The sequence below is a fragment of the Copadichromis virginalis genome, linkage group LG4 (genome assembly GCF_057382275.1).
Source record: "Copadichromis virginalis isolate Kocher_CV1m ecotype Utaka linkage group LG4, C_Virginalis_male_GT1.1, whole genome shotgun sequence".
Lineage (NCBI taxonomy): Eukaryota > Metazoa > Chordata > Actinopteri > Cichliformes > Cichlidae > Copadichromis > Copadichromis virginalis.
Genome location: NC_140621.1, coordinates 4462650 through 4481585, shown reverse-complemented (window position 1 = coordinate 4481585; position 18936 = coordinate 4462650). Strand labels below are relative to the sequence as shown.

The following is an 18936-nucleotide window of genomic DNA, read 5'->3' as shown; positions in this document are numbered from 1 at the left end:
TGTGCTTTTGGGCACTCCAGTGATGTTGCAGCTCTGAAATATGGACAAACTGGTGGCAAGTGGCATCTTGGCAGCTGCACGCTTGACTTTTCTCAGTTCATGGGCAGTTATTTTGCGCCTTGGTTTTTCCACACGCTTCTTGCGACCCTGTTGACTATTTTGAATGAAACGCTTGATTGTTCGATGATCACGCTTCAGAAGCTTTGCAATTTTGAGACTGCTGCATCCCTCTGCAAGATATCTCACTATTTTTGACTTTTCTGAGCCTGTCAAGTCCTTCTTTTGACCCATTTTGCCAAAGGAAAGGACGTTGCCTAATAATTATGCACACCTGATATAGGGTGTTGATGTCATTAGACCACACCCCTTCTCATTACAGAGATTCACATCACCTAATATGCTTAATTGGTAGTAGGCTTTCGAGCCTATACAGCTTGGAGTAAGACAACATGCATGAAGAGGATGATGTGGACAAAATACTCATTTGCCTAATAATTCTGCACTTCCTGTATTAAAAAAAAAAATATATATATATATTTTTAACTTGTCAGCACGCAGACATTTTTTTTTTTTAATGTACCGGTCCCAAATTACAGATCCAGGTTTATTTTGATGGCAAGAAAGGCCACTGAAAATGTTAGTATGTAGTATGTAAAGTATGTGTGATATTTAAAGCTAAAATTCTACAGAATTTGAGACGAATGACTCTTTACCAGTTCAGCCAAGAAGAGGGTTCAAGCATCCAACCATAAGACGGTTCTTGGCTATGAAAAGCACCTGGTTGTTGTGCAACTGGCTAAAGGACATTTACATTAATTGTCACGGTTCTGGGTCAGTTTGACCCAGTATTTTGAGTTGTCATGTTTTTGCAGGTTTAGTTTAGTTCCATGTGTCATTTTCAATTCAATTTCTTTATTGTCCCACAAGGGGAAATTAGTTTAGCAGCAGGAGGATAAGAACAAACAGAACAATACTATAAAACAATAATAACAATATTGTTTTTTCTGTCTGTCTCTGTGTCGAGTCTGCGTCTTTGTGTGATGGTTTCTTGTTCCTGTTTTATTGTGAAGGTCTGAGTCTCGTGTGAGTGTGTGTTCAGTTTTACCTCTGTCTCGTCTTGTTGATTACTCTCAGCTGTGTTCCCCACCTGTGTGTAATCTCCCTGTGTTTCTCTGTGTGTATTTAAGTCGCGTCTTCTGTGTTTGTAGTTGCTGGTCCGTCTGTGTATCCACCATGTCTCACCCATGTGTTCTCCCTGCTGTCCATTGTCATTCTCCTCTGCTCGTTCTCATTCTTGTCCAGGTTTCTGCTCTGTAGTTTAGTTGTTTCCAGTCTAGTTTAGTTCGTGCTCCATTTGCTGTTTGTCTATATTTATTTCGTATATAATAAACCACCCTCACCCCTTTACAAGTGCCTGCTTTTGGATCCTCCTTTATTTCCCACACGGCTCATCTCACTCGCCGTGACATTAATATTAATAGGGGTGGTTGATCTATATATTGGAGCATGCGTGTATAATTCTGACACGGTGCGGATTAGAGAATGTCCAAAATAAATTCAAACATTTGCACCAAATTCTTGTTTTCGTAAAGTTATAAAAGATGTATGCTTTTATAACAGTCCCAAGAAATCCCCAAATTTCCACAACGATGCAAAAAAAAGATTTAGGCCACATGACTGTCAACACAGACATTTTGTTTGACGCATGGATTTTAAATGTACTTTCACTTACTGACTACCTCTATTTCTATTGTATTGTCTGATACATGGAGGTCTAAGCAACAAAACTACTTAGGTTTTGGAAAAGATCACAGTTCAGATACACAGCCCAGGGTGTAAAGCGAGCTCTACTCCGCTCCACTTGAAAGCTTACCCAAAGATATGGACTACGCAGCCATAACTTTTGGACTGATAAGAGCTGACTACAGCCATTCATTCTGCCACATGCCTGGGCATTTTCTCTAACAGGCTGTAAACATACTCAAGGGACCTGATTAGAGCAGCTGCAGATTGGGGACTGCAACAGTGGCTTGATTTTTCAGCTGCCTGGGTTAGATCTGTTCTAACCCAGCTTAGCTGTCGCCCCCCTCGTGCATCTACAAGTGTCCAGTCTCAGTTTGTTTGTTTCACGAGTCAAGCAAACACTTGACTTGATAATACACAGACTAAACACTTCTCTCTTTCTCTTTATCATACAGACACCTGAAAGTTCCATCATCATAAATTCACCTGAAACCACCATAATTGAAAGCCCTTGCCCACACAGAACACATCTTTAGAAGTTCCGGACTGATGAGAAAATCTTTTCTAAATTTGGCCATCGCAGAATCTGGGTACGAGGATCTGCTCTATACAGCTTGTTAACACTCCAGATGAAGAAAAGGTGGTCTGTGAATGACTCTGAGCTCGAAAGGAGGATAAACTTGTGAAGAATGTGAAGAAGAGTGAGACCAAACAAGCCGCAGCATGCCTATTCATGTACCTGCTCTGCAGTCGCAAATCAAGAAGGTTTTGTGGATTACCCCAGCTCCACGTCCAAGCAAACTGTCCACCTCATGTAAAATGTTTTACTGCTGTACTGGTTTTAAGTGACCAAGTTCTTGCCAGAAGAACTACACCGGGCTTGTTACATTAGGAATATTGGTGCCGATGAGGGAGTCTGCCGGCATCTAATCCAGCCCAGTCACATGGTTTATTAATTAAACTCCCGGAGAGCAGCCATTTGGCTTTTCTACCTTTAAAACCCAGAGAGCAGCCAAATGGCTTTTAGCTAGGCTTTAGCTTCAGCGAAGTGGAAGCTAAATTGGCTAGTCATTCATATGTGAATTAGGTTGTTACCTGGGAATTCTGGAGGGGAGGGGGGTGTGTGGATGAGGGGGTGGGGGAGCTGCTAAAAGCTGTGAACTTCCTTTTGTGTTCGTCTTGATGCATTCTCAATCATCCAGGGAAATAAATCTCCAAAAGTCACCAACTTGGAGTGTTTCAGTTTGCCATCTTAGGGAGAAATCAACACACATGGGTGTATGTTCTTTGTTGCTGAGATTTATTGATAAAAACAGTACAAAAAACCAACCATTTGTACACATATTTACAAATGGCCTGCTGAGTGGTGCACGGAGCATGTTCATTGGTTCATGGACCTCCCTGAACTAATGGCATTTATTGCAATTGTCATCTTGCGGGGGGTTAACAGGGTTCCATCTCTACGTGACTGCTGGTCAGCAAACCTGGGAAACCCACAGATCATTGGAACTATGGCACGAAACCGCTTCCAAGACATCATGCAACACCTACGCTTTGATGACAAGTCCACCCGCAGTGATCGAGCAAAGACTGATAAGTTCGCTGCAATTTCCAGTGTGTGGGGATCATTTGTCACCAACTGCATCACGTGCTACAACCCTGGTCTACATATCACCGTTGATGAACAGCTTTTCCCATCAAAGACTCGGTGCTGTTTCCTGCAGAATATTGCAAGTAAACCTGACAAGTTTGGGATCAAGTTTTGGGTGGCTTGCGACCTAAAATCCAAGTACCATCCAGTACTATCCATTTATCTTATTTCTTAGGTGTTTTCAACCTCTGCTGCCATGCTGACGGCATATGCGGCCAAACGGAAGAAGACAGTCTATATTCTTAGCAGCATGCACAGCGTGGTTCAGACTGATAACACTATCAAAAGGAAGCCAAACACTGTCACCCTTTACAACAAAACAAAGTGTGGCGTGGATGTGATGGACCAGATGGTTCGGGAGTACACTGTCCGCAGAGGAACACGGCGCTGGCCAGTTGCCGTGTTCCTGAAAACACCTAAGAAATAAGATAAATTGTTATTTCCATAGCCCTTTTACACACAATGAAACACATAAACATAGAACCACAAAAGACCTGCAACATACCTGAGTGGTGAATTCATTGCGATCTGTCTGTCTAGTGGATTGAGGAATTTTCCTGCGAATCTTGTTGACTGTGCCGAGGATGGTGGTTTTCCGTCTAAGAAGTTTTTGCGCAAGTGAAAGCGATGTGAAAAAATTGTCCGTGGTAACATTTCTGCCCTTGTCTAGGAATGGTTCCATCAGCCTCATTACTACATTGTCAGAAAGTCTCTCCCCAGTGGGACGATTGGGGTCCTTGCCAAGATATGGGAAGACATTGCAAATGTACTTGGATTTTAGGTCGCAAGCCACCCAAAACTTGATCCCAATCTTGTCCGGTTTACTTGCAATATTCTGCAGGAAACAGCACAGAGTCTTTGATGGGAAAAGCTGTTCATCAACGGTGATATGTAGACCAGGGTTGTAGCACGTGATGCAGTTGGTGACAAATGATCCCCAGACACTGGAAATTGCAGCGAACTTATCAGTCTTTGCTCGATCACTGCGGGTGGACTTGTCATCAAAGCGTAGGTGTTGCATGATGTCTTGGAAGCGGTTTCGTGCCATAGTTCCAATTATCTGTGGGTTTCCCAGGTTTGCTGACCAGCAGTCATTTAGCGATGGAACCCTGTTAACCCCCCGCAAGATGACAATTGCAATAAATGCCATTAGTTCAGGGAGGTCCATGAACCAATGAACATGCTCCGTGCACCACTCAGCAGGCCATTTGTAAATATGTGTACAAATGGTTGTTGTTGTTTTTTTTTTTTTTTTTTTGTACTGTTTTTATCAATAAATCTCAGCAACAAAGGACATACACCCATGTGTGTTGATTTCTCCCTAAGATGGCAAACTGAAACACTCCAAGTTGGTGACTTTTGGAGATTTATTTCCCTGGATGATTGAGAATGCATCAAGACGAACACAAAAGGAAGTTCACAGCTTTTAGCAGCTCCCCCACCCCCTCAATCACACACCCCCCCTCCCCTCCAGAATTCCCAGGTAACAACCTAATTTACATATGAATGACTAGCCAATTTAGCTTCCACTTCGCTGAAGCTAAAGCTTAGCTAAAAGCCATTTGGCTGCTCTCCGGGTTTTAAAGGTAGAAAAGTAGAAGCCTGGCAGTGCTACTGTTTAAAATAATCAAATTACAGCATTTACATTTATGTTAGACGACTTTTAATTAACTGCTTTGGCCCCACTTACAATGAAAAATTAAAAAATTCTAGTCATTGACCTGTGCAGTATGTTAACACTATTGGAAGTAAAAATAACTTGAACTCCAATTTTGAAAACACAACTGTCTTTCTTTTGTTGTTTATTTATTTATTTTTTAAATCTCTGACTTGTATTATGAGTCTGTGGTCTGGGAGAGAGTCCTGTAACTCTGTCTGCAAAATACAGTATATAACGACCAATGTTGGGCAATTATTTATATAGTTCTTCAAAAAAAGTAACTGAGTTATGCAAACAAAGTTTTTTTGCAGCTATTTTTTTTTTAATGCAGCCAAGGCGATTTTTTTTTTCAATAAACATTTCAAACTATTTACAGAACAATCAGCTGTTCTGCATCAAATCTGATGCCACACAAAATTATTTGTGCCACTCCAAAAAAATAATTTCTGTCCACTATGCGATGAAGGAGAACAACAGCCTGATACCTGCAGGCCTGACAGCAGCAGATGTATCACTGCTGTAACACCTGTAACATTCAGCCGTCGCCTCATTGTTCTGACACACACAACGAAACTACACTACACACTAACTACACAAGATTTGCACTAAACGTCTCAAATCTCTCACATCTCAAAACACCGCCGTCACTCCTAAAAATTCACCCCGTTTCTTAACAACTAGATGCCACGTTGCCATATCATTTTTTGATTGGTCGACATGGTACTTTCTTGGACGAATAGGAAAGGAAGAGGGGGGTGGAGTTTGTTTTTGCTCACAGGCTTTCGAGCCTTTTTTCTTATAAAACGCCGTTTTTACCGTTTCTTCCCGCAGTAAATATAAACAATTATAGTATTCAGGAAGAAAAACAAACATTGCCTATTTTTATTTTATTTTTTTATCACAACTCTGGTTTTACGTGGCCGATCAACACAATTTAAAAACTGGTATAAAGTCCACACTTTTTCCGTCTGTTGTTCCGTCTGTCCTGCTCACATCTCCAATGGTTGTACACGTTGTCATTAACGTGGCTTCACTCCACATCAGCCGCTTTGCTAAAACACCGGTGTCGGCACATAAGGACGCTGTCATAGCCTGTCAATGACGTTGATTGGCTGCGTATATACGCATTATTGGCTGAACTATGGGATAAGTTGGCATCGTTCTAATCCCAAATGGGAGCAGCCAGTCACTCACTAACACTGCAAAACAGGATTGTTGAAGTATTAATTTTAATTTCAATTCAGGTTAGATTTTTTTTTTTTTTGTGCGCAACGCAGATTTTATGTGCACAGAGACTGTGCCAGCAGTGCGCAATTGCGCACATGAGCAGCTTAGAGGGAACATTGGCCCTGACATAGTTCACGCCTACTGGCTGAAGAAGCTGACTGCACTCCACGAGCACCTGAATGAATAATGAACCAGCTGCTAGTTAACGAGAGACACCCGGAATGGCTAACCGAAGGCCGGACAGTCCTGATACTCAAGGACCCCCAGAAGTGACCAGTCCCCTCAAACTACCGACCAATAATCTGCCTCAGCACCACGTGGAAGCTCCTATCAGGCATCATGGCGGCTAAGATGAACAGGCACATGGGTCAATACATGAGCGGGGCACAGAAAGGGATGGGCAAGAATACCAGAGGCGCAAAACGCCAGCTACTGGCAGACCAAGCAGTCAGCCGAGACTGCAAGACCAGACTGACCAACCTGTGCACTGCCTGGATTGATTACAAGAAGGCCTATGACTCAATGCCCCACAGCTGGATCCTGGAATGCCTAGAACTATATAAGATAAACAGGACCCTGAGAGCCTTCATCAGGAACTCAATGGGGATGTGGCGGACATACTCAAGCCCATAGCACAAGTCACCATCAAGTGCGGGATCTACCAAGGAGATGCTCTGTCCCCACTGCTGTTCTGCATAGGCCTGAACCCCCTCAGTGAGATCATTAACAATACTGGCTATGGATACAGACTACGGAATGAAGCAGTTGTCAGCCACCTCCTGTACATGGATGACATCAAGCTGTATGCCAAGAGTGAACGAGACATCGATTCACTGATCCACACTACCAGGATATACAGCAATGACATCAGAATGTCGTTCGGACTGGAGAAGTGTAGTTGGATGATAACAAAGAGAGGGAAGGTAGCCAGAACAGAGGGGATCAAACTACCAGAAGGCAACATTGCAGACATAGAGGACAGTTACAAGTACCTGGGGATCCCGCAGGCGAATGGGAACCACGAAGAGGCCACTAGGAAAGCTGAACCACCAAGTACCTGCAGAGGGTCAGGCAAGTCCTGAGGAGTCAGCTGAATGGTAAGAACAAGATCCGGGCCATCAACACGTACGCCCTGCCCGTGATCAGGTACCCAGCTGGGGTAATAGGCTGGCCAAAGAAGGAGATAGAAGCCACTGACATCGAGACAAGAAAGCTCCTTACCATGCATGGAGGGTTTCACCCCAAGTCCAGCACCCTGAGGCTGTACGCTAAGCGGAAGGAAGGGGGCCGGGGACTGGTGAGTGTCAGCACCACAGTCCAGGATGAGACAACGAACATCCAAGAATACATTGGGAAGATGGCCCCAACTGACCGAGTGCTCAGTGAATACCTCAGGGAGCAGAAACCCAAGAAAGTGGAGGAAGGCGAGGAACCATCATGGAAGGACAGGCCCCTGCACGGTATGTACCACCAGCAGATAGAGGAGGTGGCTGATATCCAGAAATCCTACCAGTGGCTGTACAAAGCTGGACTGAAAGACAGCACGGAAGCACTAATCATTGCTACATTTGCAAAACAGTCTATCAGGAGCCTTGGTGTTAGTATTAACTCAGCTCTGACTTTGGATGCCCATGTAAAATCTTTGGTTCGCTCCTGTTTTTATCATTTGAGAAACATTGCTAAGCTGAGTCCCATTGTATCGCGCTCCGAATTAGAAATTGTCATTAATGCATTTGTTTCATCTCGTCTGGACTACTGTAATTCTTTGTTTACTTGTTTATGTAAAGCCTCTTTGGAGCGTCTGCAAGTTGTTCAGAACGCTGCTGCAAAGCTTCTGACCAAGTCCTCCAAGTCCTCCCATGTCACACCCCTGCTGATTCAGCTGCACTGGCTCCCCGTTAAATTCAGGATCCAGTTTAAGGTTTTGACCTTGACTTTCAGGGCCCTGCATGGACAAGCACCAACATATATAAGTGAACTTTTACATCCATACATTCCCAGCAGGTCCCTGAGGTCATGTGACCAGGGCTTGCTTGCTGTCCAGCACACGAGGCTGAAAACAAAAGGCGACAAACCTTTTGGAACTGTGGCCCCCAGATTGTGGAACTCTCTCCCTTTGAGCCTGAGATCTGTGGACTCAGTGGTCGCTTTTAACAAACTGCTAAAAACCCATCTTTTTAAACTTGCTTTTAGTTGATTTTTATTTTTAGGTTTTAGCTTCTGTGAAGCACTTTGTGATTTTTATCTTGAAAGGTGCTATATAAATAAAGTTTTACTTACTTACTTTACATGCCTGCACAGGAACAAGCACTGAGCACAAGATCCATTGAGGCTGGGGTCTATCACACCAGGCAAGACCCCAGGTGCAGGCTGTGTAAAGATGCCCCAGAGACAATCCAGCACATAACAGCAGGGTGCAAGATGCTAGCAGGCAAGGCATACATGGAACGCCATAACCAAGTGGTCAGCATAGTGTACAGGAACATCTGTGCCGAGTATAACCTGGAAGTCCCGAGGTCAAAATGGGAGATGCCCCCAAGGGTGGTGGAGAATGACCGAGCTAAGATCCTGTGGGACTTCCAGATACAGACGGGAAAAAATGGTGGTGGCTAACCAACCGGACATAGTGGTGGTCGACAAACAGAAGAAGACGGCCGCAGTGATCGATGTAGCGGTTCCGAATGACAGCAACATCAGGAAGAAGGAACACGAGAAGCTCGAGAAATACCAAGGGCTCAGAGAAGAGCTCGAGAAGATGTGGAGGTTGAAGGTGACGGTGGTCCTAGTGGTAATCGGAGCACTAGGTGCGGTGACTCCCAAACTAGGCGAGTGGCTCCAGCAGATCCCGGGAACAACATCGGAGATCTCTGTCCAGAAGAGCGCAGTCCTGGGAACAGCTAAGATACTGCGCAGGACCCTCAAGCTCCCAGGCCTCTTGAAGGATTGACTGCCCGCAGAGGCGAGTGGGGAAATTTTTTATATATATATATATATATATATATATATATATATATATTAGGGGTGCAACGATACACAAAATTCACGGTTCGGTTCGATACTTTGGTGTCACGGTTCGATATTTTTTCGATACAAAAAAATGTTCATGCCTTTTTAATTTGTCATTTATTAAAATTATAAATATATATTTTAACTCAAAAGTACAGTTTTTAAATTTAACCCTAACCCTTGTGCGTGTTTTTTATTTTGACAGCGAATGCGCACCTGCGGACCACTTATGTGCAGCCCTGGTTATTTAGCTCATCATATCGCAGCCACAGAAATTATTTTGTCCATGAAACCATAAAGCTGCACTTTCTTTTTGCCTTATAGTCTGATTTGTCATAACTTCTCCGTTTTGTGGTAAGCTTTTCTTTGGCTGTCACTTCTTCACCCTGACCTGTCTTATTTGGCTCAGCAGAACTAAAATATACATCCTGCTGCTTTTACACACGCACTCACATAAGCTCAGCGATTCTCTGCGCGATCAACCTCTCACATGTTTAAGCTGCGGGAGATTTCACTTGTCATGTTTGCATAGTAAGCTAACGATTAATAAGACGATGTCAGAGGAATTGGTGCACAAATTATCATCACTCACCAATCAGTGCTGTCGCTCTCTATACACAGTTCGCGCGATTGCAAAGTGAAAGCAAAAAACAAGCGCAAATTCAAACGCGATTTCAATATGTCACATATTGACAGTGGCTCACCGATGCCAATGACATAATTACCCAGCTACATTTCTGAAAGAATGCAAAAGCATTGACATATATTTTTCCTTCCTACAATAGCCCGACGGGCAGGGCAGAGATAGATTTTGGTAGCCCGACTGAAAAAAATCGCTAGCCCCAGGACGTCGGGCTAGCGATATTGCAAGCCCTGTATCTGATTGAGGAATCACTCATCTTTGGAAAAGAGAGTTTATTACAGAGAAATGTCTCTTTCCAAAATAAAAGCTATACTATCCGCTTCTTCTGGGCTATATTCTTAGCAGGATAAGGAGAATCATGTGCTAACAGCTGTCTAAATGACTCGGCTAAAGTTAGTAGCATGCTTGCTTGTTTTTGTCTGCTTCCACTTGTCTTTGCACTAGGATGATGTCAGCATAAATGTGCAGTCATATTCGTTGTGTTCCCACTAGTGCTTTCAGGTTAATCTCGTTGAAATGACCTTAACGCCACAACACGGCAAATCTCCGTTAACGAGCTACCGCCGATCGCCCCGTGCATGGGGCTAGACGGCCAACACGTTAACGAGCTAACTGCGCTAACACACTAGTTCCCACCCATGTAATTGAGCATTGCATGGCACATCCAACATACTGTTTTACTTTAGTCCATGACTCGCTTACCTTCAGGGTCATACGTCACATGAAAACCAAAATAATTCCAAATGCCAGATCTGAATGAGGGTGGGGGAGGTCCATGTTGCAAGGAGAGCTTAACTTCTGTCTTGCTAAAAAAAAAAAAAAACTTGTCTTGCTAGCTTGCCCTGCGCTCTTCCTTCTGACTATGCTGTCTGTGTTGAGCGCACAGTGGATCTGCGCTCGACAGTGCAGCCTAGGCGGAGTAGTCGAACGCAGATTCACTGAGCGCTCAACACAGACAGCATCGTCAGAAGGAAAGTTGATAAAATAAATTACAAATGTTGTATTGTTCGATGCATATGCGTACCGAACCGAAAGCACTGTATTGAACGGTTCAATATATCGTTGCACCCCTAAAATATATATATATATATATATATATATAGATAGATAGAGATATATATATATATATATATATATATATATAGACCTGCAATGTATTTTTGCAAATAAAGGCCCTTTTTCGGCTTTAAAAGCTTTGCTTTTGTGTTGTACTTCTGAGTCCTCTCAACACAGATCTGACGTGTCCAAAGCATTATGTGGCAAATAAACTTATCAAAATAAAGACAAAAAAGAAATCAGCCTTCTTGAAGCTGTTGCCAATCTGACACTTTCCAAATGTTGCTGGATGGTGGATCTCAAGCTGACACTACTTTTCTGTGTTCATGATTTCACTGATTAGCACTTCAGCCTCATCAGTGTTGGGTGTAATCAAGCTAAACCTACATACTAATAGTACACTAATATATAATATATATTAGTGCTCTCAAACAATTAAAATGTTCAATCTGATTCATCACAGGGTTAATGTGGATTACTTTTGATTAATCACAATTAAATATCATTAATTTTTTTTATTTATATTAATAGCATTTCATCTTGCATGAGCAAACGGATTCGAGAAAAAAGGGGAAATATACACACTTAACGCGTTTATTGAACATCTTGAACATTCATGTTAACAGAAAACTCTGTAAACATTTATCCACTCCTCTCTGTCACTCTCGAGGAGGCACTTAAAGTCTTTGAGATGAGGAATCAAAGCTCTGTAAAGCGCGTGTTCTCAACGATATTAACAGCTCAGCAGTTTGTTGCAATCCACTTGGCATTGTGCCAATCAATATGTTCGAGGCTGACTTACTGAGTCCTTGATGCTTCGTGAGTAGTTTGTCGCAAGTTGGGTGACGCGTTAGCCAAAGTCCTAGCAGCATCCCCGACTAACGTATGCTTCACGTCAATGTGATAGTTTATGCTGGAAGTGCTTTGGTGAAAAGAAAATTCCTTCTTGCACAATGTGCATAATACTTTTTCCTATCTAGATGGCAAATGTGCGTTTATCATCTTGCATAGTTGATTGGCTCAGCTGCGTCACTACCACATCAACTGCCCATTTGCGTATGTGCGAAGGTAACTCTACTTGGACAAACTGCCCAAAATGCGTTGACAGAAACATTTCAGAGAGTTTGAGTCATTCTACACTAGTGATGTGTCGGTCGCGAACGAAATAGACCGGATCTTTGACGTGAACGACGCGAGCCGGTGTTGTGCCAAAGTAGTTACCCCCGGCAAAAATTGTTTCCCCATCTACGAGAACGCGCAAAGTAGGAGGAGCCACTTGCCCAGCTCCGTTCTGTACGCTACTTGTCACTGATCTGCAGTCGACGCAATAAAGAGTAAAAGCTGGAAAACGGCAGACTCCATTAATTTCATAGTTTCGTGACATTGTAATGTGCCGTGTGGAAGACAATTTACCTTAAACTGTACACTGAAATAACCTGCTGGGAATACTTTGTCTAGAAAAAGACTTTGATACTATAATACTGTAAAACCAGACGCGATTATGGAAACACGTCGCTCTCCGGTGAATTTACACTCAGTTTACACTTTGTAGCGAAGCTATCACGAAGGAGTTTATTTGCAAAATCAATCACAGTATAACCAATAAGTACAGTAACTTTGGAGAGGATTTCTTCTTCACAGAAAAAGTTATGGAGGGATACAGATTTTATCAGGCTGTGTGGCATTGGCTGCCAAAATGTGTGCCCCCCCATCTGTAATCCATATTGGCGTTGCTATCACAAAGGGTATATTTGCAAAATAAGTCATATAACTAATAACTACAATAATGTCACGGAAAAGAGGGACCCAGGCGCGGTTCTTCTTCACAGAAACACAGTGCGTTTATTTACAGTGAAACAGACAGACAAGTCCTACAATTCACTCAAAAGTGCAATTTTCCAATCATGCTCGTCCCTTGCTCCCAGTGCGTTCCATGTTGTAACTCCCTTAGTGTGTGTGCTCCCCAACTCGCTTCTCCGCTTGCCCCTCCTGGAGGAAGAAGGAAAATCCACCGTTAGCCACACGCTAGCCGAATAACAAGCTCACACTGCTCGCACAGACTATACCAGTTCGGAGTAATAATCCCATGTCGACTGTCGCCGCGAGTCCAGGTTAAATACCCCTTTCTAGCCTGGAGGAATGATTACCAACCGCTGGTCAGGTAATCAGCTGCAGGTGGGCCGGCAACAGCGAAGAGGGACTCCCAATGACGACAGTCGCCAGGACACGCCTCTCCCATGGCGCGCACTTCCGTAAACAGCCCCGAGGACCAGGGAGGGAGAAGCAAACACACACACACAGAAAACATAAACACAAGCAGGGTCGTCCGGAAAGAACTGTCCAACCGTGACAAATAACTTTGGAGACCATTTTCTTTTTTTAGACTTCTTAATTTAACATCTACATCTATATATGTAGATATGTGTTCTCAACAATGTGTGCCATAAGAACACTAGCTGTGGACCTTTAGTGTCAACTATGTACAAGCGAAACAAATAAACACATCTTCTGGTGGTGGGCTTTTCACGCAGAGCTGGTGGAACCACCGCAAACACATCTCACACTAAATCTGTAAAAAAATAAATAATTAAAAATCCCAATGTTAAAATTTCATTTATGGGAATTGATCATAACATTTAGCAGTCTTTCTTGATGTCATTACCCATTTGTTGTCAGTTGCATGCTCTTCTTCCCCGCAGAAATGACAGATGTTTGTCAAGTCATCTGTTTTAAAAAGTGAAAAATTGCACATAGAGTATACTACCTACTGCACTTATTAGTTCATTCAAACAACTATATGGTTTGTTTCTACAGCTATCATGATGAAAATATTCACGATGTCTGAACACTGAATGGTGGAAAATGAGTTACCTGTCTCTAGGAGAGGAGTGGTGGCAATTTGCAGCCTGTGTGTGTTTCTGGCCTTTTTTTGTAGACGGAAAGTCTATTGACTCTTTTCGCAAGATCTTTTCAGCAAACTGAAAAAGAGATTCTAAGATGACTAAATAGGCTAATATCGTAAAATTTTGGTGACACAAAAAGGCGAACAGTATGGAGAGCTTAAGTGTCTGTTGAACATCAAGTTAGGAACACTGACCACACTGTTTTGTTAAAATCATTACTTTTTAAAAGTCTACAACGCATTTCCGTGAACAATTACTTGTGCTTTTTTCCCCTGTTTCGGCCCATGATATAGAAATCAATCACTTACACAGTACACTTTGAAGAGATGTGGAGGAGGAGCAAAGATGAAATTCACACATGTATAACCTATGTGAAATTATTTTAGACATTTGTCTGATGTTTTATTGCTAAACCTCCACAACACTTTATGCAACTACTAAACATTATTCTCCCCGTGCTCTATTTTCTAATGTAAAAACATCTCATACAGACATCAGGTCCTCAAATAAACATTGAAACATGGGGAGACTTCTCTTTAAAGGCAAAATTAACCCATAACACCACAATATCAGAAGGCCAACACAAACATTTAAAACTGTTACTGCTAGTTTTTTAATTGTGAGTACCATTTTTTTTTGATTGACATCATACTTATAATTGTCATAATAAACACAAAAATAACAACAGCAACAAAGAGTTTAAAAAAGGGTCAAAATAAATTTCAACATTTATCCTTACCTTGTTGATTCCAAACAATTTTGGATACCTTGTTTAGTTTCTCCGAGTGGATCAAGATACAGCGACTTCTTTTCTTGTGGGTAAATGACCTACAGTAAAATTATGTGGAGAATTACATGTAATAATTCAATACTTAAGACTATCTGTATGCCAGCTAAATTATGATGATTGCATTGTCTCACCATGATCGCAAGATATGCATTAATAGACTTTTAACTGTTGTCAAGGAATAAAACACTGATAGTTGCATTGTTGTCAGTAAAGATCACTGTACCTCACTTTCCAACTCCATCTCCGGACCAATTTGTTGGATATCCCAGTAGAATAATTTGTAAGCACCAATTTTTGAGAGTAGAATGTGAGGACTCTTTCCAGCCCAGGCATCCATTATATCTACAAAAAGTAATGAGAAAAAGAGATAAGTCAGCAGGGCAAAATGTAAATCAAAATTTAAAATGCATAATTTCTTATGTAGTTGTCTGACAAAAGGTGTGTTTCAGGGTAAATACTTTTAAAATGCTGTTAAAATGGGCACATGGTTTAACAATGTATTTTGTAGGAAAAAAAAGAGCACTTAAATTTGCTTTTATTTGGGGGTAAAGTTACACTTACAATGTTTAAATTTAAATAAATTTAAATAAATTCATATTAATAAAAGAAAAGGAATTTAGAAAAAATAGAAATAGAAATGCTCTTGCCCCCTATCAAATCTTTTTTCCAGCAGAAACACCTATTACAACAATTTTTTTTAAATTATGTTTAGTTGAAGCTACATGAATATATTTTAAAATACTCAGGCTCAAGGCTTGCACCTGTGGCCTTTACTATTACATAACCATTTCTGGAAAAATGTTATTTTTCTCCTCCAAAACTAGTTTTATCATCTCTAAAATAGAGTGTCAATTTCTGGGCTGTTAAAAGCAGCGTCTTAAAGAGTATTTGATCTTTCGAACTGTTGCTGGCAGGCAGTCATCATCACAACATTAATATACTTCTTGTAGTGGGCATTCTATGTCACTAGCAGCATATATGACAGCAATTTTAGAAAAGAAGAAAATGATGAACATACACTACTAGTTAGGGACACACCTTCCCATTCAGTGTTTTTCTGTGTGTTCATGCTTTTCATGCAGTGACAATCATCTTAGGTGACTACCCCATGAAGCTCACTGACAGAAGGCCTAGAGTGTGCAAAGCAGTGATCAAAGCAAAGAGTGGCTAATTTGAAGAATCCAAGATATAAAAAATATTTTTGGTTCTTTCATACTGGTTTACTACATCCTTTGTGTTAGGGTTAGTGCTCCATATGTGTCCATTCATAGTTTTGATGCCTGGAGTTCTAATCAACAATGAATCTACAAAATAGACAAGGAAATTAAGAAGCAACATTAAAATGAAAGTGTGTCCAAACTTTTCACTCTTAGTGTACATCAGATGTACAATATCAATCATGAACATTCTGGGTTACACAACAACAAAAGAAAGATTCAGTTTTGAAGGACTCACTTTTTCATTTGTGTAATTTTACACACGTGGCTTACATCCTTTTACAAGTTTTCTATAATGTTTTGCCCCATGAAGGTTTTTTTTTTTTTTTTAAGCATTAACATATTGTTAAATTTAAAGATTCTTTTAAGAAATATACCTAAAAAAAATCTGGTTAAAGGTGTAAAATTTGCTATGCCATGATCTACAGAGTACTGAAACAAACACTGTCATAGGAACAAAAGTCCTTTTTAAAAAAATAAAAAAATATTATATTTATTTACATTTCTCTGCAACAGGTTCAGTGTATCTTTGAGGTGGTGATGCTGGAGGTGGTGCAGGGGTAGCTTGTGAGGCTGTTGCTGGGGCTGGTGTCACAGGTGGAACTGTTGCTTCTATGGTTTGTGCTGTAGATTGCTGGGCTGTAATCTGTGGAGGTGAGGCTTATGTGGTTGTAGCATTTGAAGCTGTGGTCTGTGAGGCTGGGTCTGCTGTTGTGGTCTGTGAGGCTGGGTCTGCTGTTGTGGTCTGTGAGGCTGGGTCTGCTGTTGTGGTCTGTAGTGGCGAATTTCTGTCCCAAGCTTCGAAAAAATACTTCTTCCACTTCTTAATGTGAGCTGTTCAGATTTATTTCTGACTCGTACATACAAACAAAAGATGTCACGGTCAAAAAACTATTTGCTGCTACAGCGCACATTTCCATTGCCGTCCTGGCTCACTCTAACCTGCTACCACACATGCGCTGTAATGTTTTCTTACCCGACACAAATTAAACGCGCAGCATTTATTCTCTAACAACATATTATACAAAATTAAACATGTAACATAATAACTGAAACAGTATCAAAAATATTTCTCTATAGATTGGCTCTAACATGGTCTTTGAGGCTGGGTCTGCTGTTGTGGTCTTTGAGGCCTGGGGTCCGTTCTTCGTACCTCGCTTACTACATCCAAGATCAAATGACACATCCAAGATCAAATCATCGCGCTAACTTTGAGCTCGCTATTCCGGTTCTCCGAACACACCTGTTGTTGACGATTAGTACAGCTGGATGAAGTAATGTGAGATCACTGGGTGGCTTAACAGGAGCTACGCATCGATAGTAGAAACATTGATCGGCAACCCTTTGATTGGTTGGCGAAAATGTCGAAGGAGCGCGCTCGGTATTTTTCGGCAGCAGAGCAAGAACTCTTGATTGAGGGATTTCAGGAGTTTCAGAGTTTAATTAAAACGCAAGGGAACACTGCAAAGGCTGCAAAAGCAAGGAGAGAGGGCTGGCAGAAAGTTGCTGACAAATCAAACTCGTAAGTGATTTAATAATAACAATAATAATGGAGTGGATTGATATAGCGCTTTTCAAGGCACCCAAAGCGCTTTACAATGCCACTATTCATTCACTCTCACATTCACACACTGGTGGAGGCAGCTACGGTTGTAGCCACAGCTGCCCTGGGGCAGACTGACAGAAGCCAGGCTGCCATATCGCGCCATCGGCCCCTCGATCTGGCCATCACCAGTAGACGGTAGGGTAAATTTATTATATTATATTACATTATATCCCCTTTCACATTAGAGCCACGACAGGACCCACTAGAACATGGGAACAAGTAAAAGTGAAATATAAGAATATTCTACAGAATGGTAATATTTATCACTTATATTGCTTTTCGTCTCTTGAAAAGAGACCCTGAAATAATCTGTTTGTTTGTTCATAACAGCAACCAAGAAAAGGGCAGAGCAAAAAAAGACAGGTGGTGGTCCTGCACCCCCTCGTCAACAAGTTATCGATATTTCTCAATGAGCACACTGTCGCGCTGAGCTAAAGGATCCTGTCTGTCCCGCAATATACGCTGAATTCTGAAAACTCTCCTTATCAATCTTGCACCTTCCGCAATGGGTGGCTCGCGTAAACGGACAGGACATGGCTGCGACAGACTTCCCAAATCCACCTTCGCTTTTATAGCCGTGGTCTCTCATCTTGATTACACGAAGTAATTTACAATTACTACTCTGAAATATGAATTACATCTGTAATAATCACATACATGAAATAGAATGATTAATAGTACATTTCCCTTTTTTTAGGAAATGACCTGTATGTATCTGTATGGAATCAATAAAAGGATCAAGTACTGCATTATCTTTAGTTACATTGATAATATTTATTTATGGTGAAACAGTGGTAAAATATCGCTGTTGCTTTCGTATACATGAAGCGGACATACCTGAGTGGCCGCGATCTAATCCTGTTTACATAAAGTGAACCTGCTCGGGAGCAGGTTTACGCTTACGGCTCTGTTGCTATGATAGCAAGTCCTGGATGAGCTTCGGAGAACCGAACGATCCAAGATCACGCGAAATCGTCAACAATCAAATCCAGCTAACTTACTTAGCGAGGTACGAAGAACGGACCCCTGGTCTGCTGTTATGGTCTGTGAGGCTGGGTCTGCTGCTGTTTGGGATTTGGTTTGTAGAGCTGTAGCGTGTTCTGGTGCTGTAGCACTTGTGGCTGGTTCTGGTGGTTCGTTCTCTTTCTGTGCTGTTGCTCCTGACTCTGGATCTGACACCGTTATTGCTATACCTTGTGGAACTGGAGATGGATGTTGTGTTTGAACTGGTAGTGATGTAAGTGATGCCATTGGTGGTGTAGCCTGTGTAGCTCTCGGAGGAGGTGGTGATGGTGCTACCGCCACTGGTGCTGCTGTAGCCTGTCAAGCTAGAGCAGATGCTGGAGCTGCTGCAGCTTGTGGTACTGCTGGACCTTGTGCTGTTAGTAATGTGGCTGCTGTTTTCTTTAAACCCCGGTGTGGCACTCTTGGCAT

General features: G+C 41.9%; 1 protein-coding gene and 1 pseudogene across 2 annotated transcripts in view; one reads left to right on the top strand and one right to left on the bottom strand.

Moving 5' to 3' along the window:
- Positions 1-2567, top strand: part of LOC146710622 (uncharacterized) — a 51127-nt gene extending 48560 nt beyond the window's left edge. Inside the window, exon 15 of the mRNA XM_085453214.1 lies at positions 2199-2567. Within this exon, the coding sequence (XP_085309340.1) occupies positions 2199-2279 (81 nt within the window). The 3' untranslated portion in view covers positions 2280-2567. The remainder of the gene's footprint in view (positions 1-2198) is intronic.
- A 10261-nt stretch (positions 2568-12828) lies between these two features.
- On the bottom strand, positions 12829-18936 carry LOC146710621 (uncharacterized; annotated as a pseudogene). The gene is made up of 8 exons (XR_014920265.1): positions 18523-18936; positions 16398-16614; positions 14903-15021; positions 14629-14837; positions 13858-13964; positions 13649-13710; positions 13053-13555; positions 12829-12975 (listed from the first exon to the last, which is right to left on the bottom strand). The product of XR_014920265.1 is annotated as an uncharacterized LOC146710621 (transcript).